The sequence below is a fragment of the Ictidomys tridecemlineatus genome, chromosome X (assembly GCF_052094955.1).
Source record: "Ictidomys tridecemlineatus isolate mIctTri1 chromosome X, mIctTri1.hap1, whole genome shotgun sequence".
Taxonomy (NCBI): Eukaryota; Metazoa; Chordata; class Mammalia; order Rodentia; family Sciuridae; genus Ictidomys; species Ictidomys tridecemlineatus.
Genome location: NC_135493.1, coordinates 64,729,409 through 64,741,061, shown reverse-complemented (window position 1 = coordinate 64,741,061; position 11,653 = coordinate 64,729,409). Strand labels below are relative to the sequence as shown.

The 11,653-nt window shown below is 33.3% G+C and overlaps 1 protein-coding gene across 12 annotated transcripts in view; it reads right to left on the bottom strand.

Moving 5' to 3' along the window:
* Window positions 1-3,654: 3,654 nt before the first annotated feature.
* The window catches only part of Hmgn5 (high mobility group nucleosome binding domain 5), a 55,010-nt gene continuing 47,011 nt past the window's right edge, over window positions 3,655-11,653 (bottom strand). For 8 of the 12 annotated variants that reach the window (XM_078034605.1, XM_078034600.1, XM_078034596.1 and 5 more), the window contains 6 exons: window positions 10,797-10,936; window positions 9,022-9,051; window positions 8,450-8,479; window positions 8,120-8,173; window positions 6,021-6,155; window positions 3,655-5,064 (listed from right to left, as the gene is read on the bottom strand). In XM_078034605.1, the coding sequence (XP_077890731.1) occupies window positions 4,207-5,064; window positions 6,021-6,155; window positions 8,120-8,173; window positions 8,450-8,479; window positions 9,022-9,051; window positions 10,797-10,811 (1,122 nt within the window). In that variant the 5' untranslated portion in view covers window positions 10,812-10,936 and the 3' untranslated portion in view covers window positions 3,655-4,206. The remainder of the gene's footprint in view (window positions 5,065-6,020; window positions 6,156-8,119; window positions 8,174-8,449; window positions 8,480-9,021; window positions 9,052-10,796; window positions 10,937-11,653) is intronic. The other 4 variants (XM_078034597.1, XM_078034599.1, XM_078034601.1 and 1 more) reach the window with 1 other exon arrangement.

Below are 11,653 nucleotides of genomic sequence, written 5' to 3'. Positions count from 1 at the left end.
TTACCTATTTCCTGGTTTAGATTTAACTTAATTTTAGTACAGGAGACTCTAAACCACAGCAAATTTGAGAAGGTTATTCTCTGTTCCTTATGGAAAACAATTTTTTTGAATTTCAAATTTTTATTGATGTACATATTTGTACCTATTTAAACCATTTGTTAAGAGCAGTATTTTTTATTTCTGGAGAATTTCTGCTGCAATATATTAAAAAAATAAAGTCTCTTAAGGGCAAAACTCTACTGTTTTAGGATTATCAAAACCTTATTTTTTAAAAAATGATGTCATGATTTGTCTTTCTCATCTCATCATGGTTTATGAGAACGGATTCCAGCTCTAATATGCACTTGCTGTTTCCCTTTGTTCACATCATTCCAAAAATGAAGTTTTTATAAAATTCTTAATAATCAGCCCAGAATGATTTATATATTATCAGGGGAAATATTAAGGGCAGGTATTACTTACACAGCAGATATTCCCAAGAATAACTATGAATAAGTATTTTGTTTTTCAAGGTAACCCAATAAACTAGACTATTATCTTCCACCCAATTATGATAGTTTCAAAAGTTATTCTTATTAGAAAAATTGTGATTCTGATGTATGCTCCCTTCTCAGTCAAAACCATGCTTACTAATGGGGAACTCTAAAGTCACACCAAAAATTTTTACAAAAAATTTCAGCATTATATACTAAAGAAATCAATTATTTTTCTGAATCAGTATTATATGCCAATAATTTATGTTGCAAATTAGATAAGGAAATATGGCTCATATTATTAAAAAAGCTCCAAATGCCATTCTTGAACTATTTGCGTATTTCCCTATAGATATTTTGTACTCTTGATTATTTCTCCATATCTTTAGCAAAGATTGTTCTCTAGATTTGCAATTTATCTTCACATTCACTTCCAGTGATGATGTATTTTGCCTATTAATTGATACCCCTTTTTTCTTTATATCTTGAAATTATTGAGATTTCTAGGAGAGAATTATGGGAAACAATTTTTAAAAATTATTTTTTTAAGAGGATAGCAAAGGCAGCAGAATACAACAGTTACTAATATGGCATTGTGTAAAAATGTGGATATGTAACCGATGTGATTCTGCAATCTGTATTTGGGGTAAAAATGGGAGTTCATAACCCACTTGAATCTAATGTATGAAATATGATATGTCAAGAGCTTTGTAATGTTTTGAACAACCAATAAAAAATTATTTTTTAGTTGTCAATGAATCTTTATTTTAATTTTTTTTGTATGTATGTTTGTGCAGTGCTGAGAATCGAACTCAGCACCACTCACATGCTAGGCAAGCACTCAATCACCGAGCTATAGCCCCAGCCAAGGAAAACAAAATTCTGATGGAAAATGTCAAGTAAGATCCAACTAAATCCTCAAGAAAGAAAATTAGACAAGACCGGAGAATGAAAGTTCACTTTAGTAACATATTGTGGAAAAATATACTTCCTGTCATATGCCATGACATTCTTGTCATATCTTTTAATATGCATTTTAAATAAAGTTTTAAAGAAGCTAGCTACCTTCATTACGTAGAAGACAGGGTTTCACATGAAAAGATTATCCATTACCACCATTCTGCTAGTAACCTGAAGTACGTTTCTAAGGTGGAAACCAGAATTGTTAGTTTTATTTTAGCAATGAAAATGAAGAGGATTAAGGTGCTTAAGAGACAACTTCAGTGTTGGATGTTTTGGCAATGCTTTCTCTATAGTTGCAGAATATAGTTTGGAAGCAGATCAAGGGGAGTGCCTAGCAGTTTAGCCAGTCTTTTTAGATTGGTTTTAATTACTGTAGCTATTGTAGCAATGCAGCAAGTGTATAAAATGGTACAGTAACTACTAGCCCTAGGAAATGTTATGACAGAGGCTTATGCTTTGAAAACTGGGCTTCCTGAATTTTGTGTAGCTTCTTTTGTATTCTTACTATTTGTGAAGTCTTTTAAAATCCAGGGCAGTTAGGCAAAAAATAGGAAGGAAGAAGTAAATCACTGCAAATGACACAATTTTATAACAAAAACTGTGAAGAATCCAAAAATGTCTAGTAGAGCTAAACAAATTAGTTCAGCACATTTTGATAATACAAGTTAAATGTACAAAATCAATTATACTTCTATACATCAGCAAAAAACAATATGAAACAGAAGTCAATTTATTATTCCATTTATAGGATGTAAAGAATAAAATATTGAGAAATAAATTTAACCAAGGAAGTGATGTAAGATTTATATAGTGAAAACAACAACATAAGTGCTAAGAGAAAGAGAAACTAAATAAATGGAAAGACACTTTGTGTTTATGGAATGAAAAACTTATTAATTTTAATCTGGTAATATTTTCCAACTTGATATGCATGCATATTTACTGAATTCTTTACGAAAACTCTTGACTACATTTGTTTAAGAAATGGACAAACTGGTCCTAAAATTCATATGTAATTGCAAGGAACTATGAATGATCAAGAGCAAATTTGGAGTACTGATACTTTTAGATGTTAAAGCTTACAATGCTATGGTAATCAAACATGTGATAATAACATAAAGGTAGAGATCAATGATACAGAATTGAGAATCAAAGACATAAATCCATATATCTGTTATATATTGCTTTCCATACATTTGCTGTGATCAATAAAGTGAAAACCACAGAGTATGGAAAATTTTCACAAATAATCTGACAATGGACTTATATAAAAATTAGAGAAATTCCTTAAAAGTTAATGCTAAAATGAAAACTCAACAAACAAATGAACAAATAATTTGAATAGCAAACAAGCCACATGAGGAGATGAAAACATCACTAGAGCAAAACAAATCAAAATCACATGAGTTTTATCTTCCCAAATCACCCTAAAGAGATGGCTATGATAAATGATAGAGAATAACAATTGTTGGCAAATATGTGGAGAAATTTTTACCTTCATACATTGATGATGGGGGTATAAAATGTTGAAAGCACTTTGAAAACAGTCTGAAGGTTTTCTAAAAGTTAGACAATTATTATAAGACCTAGTGGTTTTACTGTTAAATATATACGCAGAAGAAATGAAAACATGCATCTGCATTAAAACTTGTACAGGAATATTCATAGCAGCATTGTTGATGACTGACAAAATGTGGAGATAATCCTAATGTCCATTAAAAAACAAAATGTCTTATTTTGATGAAATGGAATATTATTCAGCCATAAAAGTTAATGAAGTAATGATGCATGTTATGATATAGATGAACCTAAAAACATTGTGCTAAGTTAACGAAGCCCAACACAAAATGGCATATGCATTTTGCATGATTCCATTTACATGAAGTGTCCATAGTTGGCAAAAATTTCATAGAAGAAACCATTACCTGGGGCTGGAGAATGGCATGTGGGTTAGAAGGAAATTGGGGAAGACTGCTAAGTGGTACTTTTTATTTGGGTGGTTAAAAATGCAATGGAATTACATAGTGTGATTATGATTATCCAACATTATGAACATAATTAATATTTGAATTGTACACTTTAAATGATTAAAACTGAGTTTTATATTAATGGTAGTTCAGTGGAAAAAGTTTTACTGCTTTCATGAATATCACAATAGAAAAAATAAAGTAATATAACATTTCACTAACAACAGTTTTGGAGATATAACAAACCATGATCATCTCTGAAATCTTTTTATTTAGATAAATCCAGTAAAATTTTGTGCACACACATGTACTTAAAACTGCCCTTCTGAAGTAAACATTTATATTTCTTTGAAAATGTGATTACAGTTTTATTTATACTTTTCCCAAGCTACTAATAAAATTATCTTTGGGAAACATAACTAAGCATTACACGAAAATAGTTCACATTTTTATAAAAGCCACCTAAAGAACCATAAGAATGTTGGATGAAACTCCTTTTGTAATTCTTCTACTTTGTGAAACTATCATATGTAGGAATAAAATTCAATTCCAAGATTTTAACACATAATTTACACAAAACAAATAATGTATTTTTATACATTCCCCTACTATAATCATGAAATTTATAGATGAAGTTTTCATGTTAGGCATTTTGTAACTAATAATCAGTATGAAGACGTTCTGAAATTAATGGTGCTAAAGAAAAGCAGTGTTTATAAAATATCTGATAAAAATATTTATCTCTATTATCATTACAACACAAAGGTACATGTTAACAAATTATGAAAGTATATAGGGCAGTGTTAAACAGTACTCAGAGACTCCTCTTTTTTTCCCTCTTCTTTTTTGATCTCTTTGTTTTCAGCTTCTTTTCCAACTTCAGCCTTGTTTTCCTTTTCCTTTTCATCTCCTCCATTTTTCCCATCCCCTTTTCCATTTTCTTTTCCTTCTTCTTCCTCTTTTCCTTCTTTTTCCTCTTTTCCTTCTTCTTCTTTTCCTGCTTTTTCCTCTTTTCCTTCTTCTTTTCCTACTTTTTCCTCTTTTCCTTCTTCTTCCTCTTTTTCTTCTTCTTTTGCTTCTTCTTCTTTTCCTCCTTCCTCATCTTTTCCATCTTCTTCACTGTCCTTTCCATTTTCTTCCTCATTTTTACCTTCATCTTCATTTCTATCTTCCTCCTCTTCTTCATCTTCTTTGCCTTTTCCATCTTCCTCCTCTGTTTCATCTTTCTCTTTATCATCTTTTTCTTGTCTATCTTCTTCCTTTTCACCATCTTCATCATCTTTTCCATCTCCTTTCTCTTTTCTGTCTTCCCCCTCTCTATCATCTCCTTTGCTTATTCCATCTTTGTCCTCCTTTCCATCTTCTTTTTTCCCTTTTCCTTCTTCACCCTCTTGCTCTTCACCCTCTTGTTCTTTTTGGTCTTCCTTTGTTCCATCTTCTCCTTTCTCATTTGTATCTTTGTCCTCATTTCTATCTTGTTCTTTCTCTTTTTCATCTTGGTCTTCTTTTCCATCTTCTCCTTTTTCTTCTTTATTTTGATCTTCATCTTTTGGATCTTTTTCATCTTTTTTTCCTTCTGCTGCCACTGTTTCTTTCTCTTCTTCGTCTTCTTTGATATTTTCTTCTTTTATTTCCCCAAGGTCTTTTGCAGGAACTGGTACCTAAATTTGTAGTAAAGAAAAAAAAATAGTATTTTGGAACTGTTTCTCCCACCTACTTAAATCAGATTGTATCTATTTCATGGAATAACTAATACTTATTTTACAACAAAGTAATTCACCTATAGAAAATCACAACATAGGCAAATATTCTAAGAAATTAGATTAAAGCCACACAAACACCCACAAATAAAAAGCTGCAACAGTAAATTTGGGAAGGCTTATTCATATAAATATTTCTCATTACAAATATGAAGAACAAAATAAACACAGGATTACAGAGTCATTCTGTGTTAGTAATTCTCACTGAGTAGCATGCATGTAAACAAAATATAGTCCTTGGGAAAATGATACATTTTGTTTTTATAAAGAAGAAATTTGTGCTTTTTAAAAATAAAGATTATTGCAAAATCCTATACACTTACAGAAGATATTCCACATATATATTTGTTTTGTAGATTTGATCATTATATCCCATTTTCAGTATTTTACTACAATATCTGAAAATGAATGATGCATTAAATATGCAAAAACCTATTAAAACACTTATATAATGTCTTAATTTGCAATCTATAGGGAAAATAAAGGGAATTTACAGGAAGGGGATTTTTTGGAAAGGAATTTACATATAGTCCATATGCTGACAAAAGCAAGAGAGGATTGGCCTGCATTTAATAAGAGGGTCATTATATTAGTACCAAGTCATGATCACTACATTAGTACCAAGTCATGATCATTACATTTTCCAAGTAATACCAATACTAGGCCACTTCTCCCATTGCCAGTACCTTTAAATTCTCATATTTTAAATTATCATTTCTCTTTAGTTACTATTAATTGTAGAATCATTATTCATTCAATGTTTCTAAACTTTTAATATAAAAGGCAAATAATATTTCTTTCCATTGCATCCATTTTCAAGCTTTCAAGTGGATAAATTTGTTAACATTGTAAGATACCTCTATAATTTTGGCTTCTCCATTTTCAGCATTTTCATTTTTCTTTTCTTCAACAACTTCATCTTGTTTGTCTTCAACAACTGCTTTGGCATTTGTATCTGTGTTTTTTCCCATCATATCATTTTCGGTAATTTTCTGTGCAATGACACAAAAAGAATAAAAATAAATAAATACATAATTTAATCAGAATGTTGATTAAATTATGTATTTATTTATCATTCCTTCATCAGCTGTAGTGGTAATTTAGGGAAAATCTTTAAAATGCTACATATAAGCCCAATGTCAACGAAATTAATATAACACACTTTGTTTTATTGAAAACGTAAAGTAGCATATATTTTTAAAATGACTTAAATCAGGAATGCTTTATCAAGAATGTTCTATGGGGGCTGGGGATGTGGCTCAAGCGGTAGCGCGCTCGCCTGGCATGCGTGCGGCCCGGGTTCGATCCTCAACACCACATACAAACAAAGATGTTGTGTCCGCCGAGAACTAAAAAATAAATATTAAAAATTCTCTCTCTCTCTCACTCTCTCTCCTCTCTCTCTCTTTAAAAAAAAAAAAAAAAAAGAATGTTCTATGCCTGGCTATATAAGTAGTAGAAAGATCACTGGGTTAAAGGGCCAGAACACCTGTGCTTGAATTGTAGATATGTCACTTATGTGATGTGACCTTGAACAAAAGCATACATCACTTTGAGATTGTTTTATCGTTTGTACAAAGAGCAATACCACCCAAGTCATAGTTACCTTATAAGAGGCAAATATAAAATTACTTTAGAAATTGTAAATTACAATATAGATATGCTATTGTTTTTTAACAAGTGAGAAACTAAAAGCTAAGAAAGGTAAATAATTTTAATATCTATAATTTTATAGTATATCATTTAATCTAGCATTATTTTCTCCCCCTCCCCCCTCCTCCTCTCCCTCCTCCTCTCCCTCCTCCTCCTCCTCCTCCTCCTCCTCCTCCTCCTTCTTCTTCTTCTTCTCTCTCTCTCTCTCTCTCTCTCTCTCTCTCTCTCTGTAATGCTGAAGATCAAACCTAGGGCCTTGTTTGTGCTAGGCAAGTGCTCAAACACTGAACTATACCTCCAGCCCAATCTCCTCTTTTTAAAAGAAAATAAAATGTACTTATTGTTTTAATAAGTTATAAATTGAGTGTTAACTTTATAAAATAGTGAGCTTGAAATGTATAATGGAGAAAAATTAAGAACAAATTCTTAATACATGTTTTTATTATCACATTTTGTTATTATGTGTGTATTTATTTGTATATCCTAAGAATTCAAAGTAGAACTTGTAGAAGAACAATTCTATAACTATTGTATCAATATACAAATTAACTGTGATTAATATAATTAAAAGGCATAGACACTACAAAATAAAAATAAACACTTTTCTGTTGTCACTGATATGAATAGATCAATTATTACTTAATAAAACTTTACTTTCCCTAGTTTTAGCAATACCTTCCAATCAAAGATTTCATAGCACTTTATAAACATGACAACAATTTGTGATATCTTCAACTATAAAATGATAGGATTAGATGATTTCTAATATTCCTCAAATTTCAATGACTTTAGTAATTTAACAAATCCTTAAAATAGGTGTGAAGCAATTAAAAGTAAATTTAATATTGAGGTTATTGCTCTCTCTACATGGCTTTAGCCACAACATCTCAGCATAGAAATCTATATAAAATCAATTATGTCCACTGAAAAATTATGTGTATGAAAATATTTTACAAACTGTATATATTATCAAATGCTAATTACTACTATTTTTACAAATCACTAGTTTGGTTACTGCAATTTACACCCTTTGTTCTCCTAGGAATTTGGTATTGTGACTAAAATACCTCAAAGGCATACACATTTAATGAATCTATTTAACTAAAATTTTGTCCTTATCCAATAAAAATACCAAAACCTGGTGGATCATTATGAAACAGGAAAAAAATTCCCCACCTAAATATTTTATATGTACTACATAGTAAAATATATTGTTAATTGAACAAAATGCAAAAAGCAAAATAATCAGATATATGCATTTTCATAAGCAATATTCTTTCAACATTTGAAGTTGAATATTTACCCTTGAAGTTGATGATCTTTTGGGTTTCAACTCTGGTATAATGGGCACAGGCATCTGCATTTAAAAAAAATTAAGTCATGTAAAAAGAGGGAAAAATGAAGAAATTATACTGAAGAAAGGACCTTAAAAATCAAATCCTGCCTCTGAATTAAAATAAATGTGTATGATATAAATTGAGTATTAGAGGAAAAAGTGTAGTTCCTAAGTGTGAAAATTTTTTCTTAAAACTTCAAAACTCATCTTACATCAAATATAATGTTATTCAGAATTCCCTAAATTTTAAAATTAGTTTTCACAATACATGGGCTGCTTTTTCAAAGGACTACTTACAGCAGACAATCTGGCTGATCTTCTCTTTGGCTATAAGTGAAAAAAAATATCAGTTAAGAGAATTATTATTACACAAAACTAGAATTATTTTTATTGTAGTGACAGTATTTGATGAAACACTACATAAATATTGTCATTAAAGAGGCAATTGTGAAATTGGTTAGAATATAAATGTAGAAATTTAAGGTTTCATTTTTCCCTTTCTCTAGACCCTCCATAGGCTAAGGGGAAAAATCCCAAATTAAGCTTCACTTCCTAAGATAAAGGACCATGATGACTAGTAACAAGGGTCATATTTAAAAATGAAAATGTAGTCCCTTCTTTCTAACTGACAAAGCATTTCTTATTTCTTAAGATATTCTTTTCCAATCTTAACAGGCACACAGTCCTAGATTTGAAGAAGCTTGGGGTTCTTATTATTGTATTTATGAAAGAGCTCACTGGCATATCATATTGATACTCATATGGTACAAATATACCAACCAGCATGTATGTTTAGATCCTTATTCTACCTCAAGTCTATAGAATAAGTGTATTTTTTTCAGGCAGATTCTAAAATTAAAGACACTCACCTCTTGCTTCACATCACTTTGACCTGCAGCCTATACAGAGAACAATATTACACAGAAATAAGGTTATCAATGTAAGCATATAAATAAAAAAATACTACCTATGGATTATAGTTGCAATATACCACTTATGATGTTTTCCTGGGTTCCCTCTCAAGTAGCCATGTGATGTTTCCTAGGAACTATATTCTACATACTGCTGTCTACCAAAGTGCAAGCATGCACAGATTCTTGAGCATACTGAAGACATACGTTTACACAACTGATAGTCAATGCCATCTTCTTGTGTAAACAGTATCTAAAAAACAAACCATTTTCTTTTTGAAATTAACCTGCAGTACAGTCTTAAAGCCAAAATAAGGGTGGGGGAGGGAAAAAACGAAGGTGTCGTTTCATGCAACATCCCAATCTGTTTTGTATGTGCTGTGCAAATATATATACCTATCGGACCCTCTCTACTGATTCTGGACTTATTCTCTTCAAGTTTTGCGTACAAGAACTACAACCCCCACAATGCTTTAGAGAGCAAACCTCTTTGTTAACAACGTTAATGCTTTACTCTGGAAATCCAGCCACGGATTTAAAAACTTCCCGCCACTACCTGCTCCAAGGTTGCTGTCAGCTCTCTGAAATAGCAAGACTCATTTCACAAGCCTAGAAAAGCATAGCGGCAGAACGGCGGGAATATGACGAAGGGGGATGGTGATTAGAAACGATTGCTTTCCATATCTGAATATCGCTTCAGCCTAGGAGTTATCAAGCTATTGCATGATTCATGCAGCCCTAGAGCACTGGATAATTTCAGCCTTATTCTTAGGCTCTAGGAGCAGGGAAGGTGGGTAGATTAATAGGACTAATATAAAAACAATCATAATGTCTTATATTAGGACTGTGTTTTATGGCTTTATCAAACAACGAAATAGCATTCCATTTCCCTTAGAAGATACTGATGAAAAATAAACAAGGAAAAAATAAAACCAAGCGTGTACTTATTTCCCTTCTGAAAGGAGCCAGGAATTTTGAAGTGAGCTTTGGCAGAAGATCTGAACAATTCAGATCAACTCTGTATGTCTAAAGTGAACAAATCCTACTCTTCCCCAACATAGGCAATAGTTTATCGGCCACGGCTCTCTTATCACCTTTTCACCTTTAGCTAGAGATTTTGCAGTGTGCCAGATCTCCCAGCCCCGAAGTTTCTAATTACATCTGTGAATCTCTCCCTTTGCTAGGATAGTTTGAAGTCTGCGCCGCCTAATGGCACAGAGTTACCATTGCACAGCCATCTGGCATGACAAGAAGTGGAGGAGGGAAGAGAAAAAAAAGGGGGGGAAAAGAAAACGGAAAGAACAAAGGCAAATATAGGAGAAAGCTGTAGTTTTCCTTTCCCCAAAGGTGATCGCGCCCCAAGAAAACCCGGAGGCAGAGTAGGAAACTGTTCCCTGGAAGTGTGGTTGGGAGAAGTGTTCTCCAATAGGGTAAGCGAAGGGAGGGGGGTGGGGTAGGAAGCGACAGCACAGCGCTATGGCTGTTTGTAATTCAGCATGGAGACACCTCTCTAGCGATTCTTCTCCTTAAACAAAACACGCCAAAAGTGAACTACCAGTTGCATGCGAGATCATCTTAAACCTTACACCGACAGCTCTTTGCCCTTCCCTCCCTGTCCTTTCAGTACATCATAAAATCAAACTAGAAGCTGAAATGCTTTTTAAAAATTATCTGCCTTAGGAAATTTGTATTACACCAGTTAATCTCCCCTTCGGTCTTCCCATTTCACTTACCTTTCTTTTGGGCATTGTTGCAGCTCTCTATAGAAGATCTTAATAGCAGAAAAGAAGCCTAGACTAGAGCACTCTCTGTCTGACCGCTGGGACAGCAACTGAGTTTTCAATGAACTAATTGCCGCACGACCTGTACTCGCCTCAAAAAAAAAAAAAAAAAAAAAAAGAAAGAAAAAAAAAGAAAAAAAAAAAGCTCTCGTTATTGGCAACCTTAAACACACCAAGACGCAACCAAACTACGTGAATGGTTAGAAGAAATGTGAGCCAGGTTGGAGTGACAGGCTGTCAAGCCAATAAGAGGAGGTGGCCAGTGGGAGGCGTGGCCCGCGGACTTTCCCGAAGCCCTTCTACGCTGCTGGCTGACTGCGGGTGGGGTGGAGGAGCACGCGGACTTCGTAGGCGCGTAGCGCTCGGACATGACCTGAAGGAAAACCAGAGTTGTCTTCATTTCTTTTCTTTTATGCTGTAATGACAAGCAAATGCCCCAACTGTTGCTTTCTCTAGTTTCCAAAACCCCCGCCATTCCCATTTCACAGGAGAAAAATTGCTCTTGAGACCTGGTTGAGTTTGAGGCACAGTTTTCCTTACACATTGGCAAGAAGGTGGAGATGAAGTGACAGCACTCATTTAGAGAGTGAAAAAGTGTGGGAATCTTTATTTAACTGCGGGAACTTCCCACCAAAGAAGCATAAGGGTCCTGGCATGAGGTGGGTGGGTGTCCAAATGGCATGCCTCCCACAGGCGGAGAGTATAAACAAAACTGGGAACTGGAAGAGAGAAAGGCTTCTGGGGGCGGGGATACCCGTTAAAATACCGTTATCCCATTTGGAGGGAATCCACTAAGAATTCAATGTAAC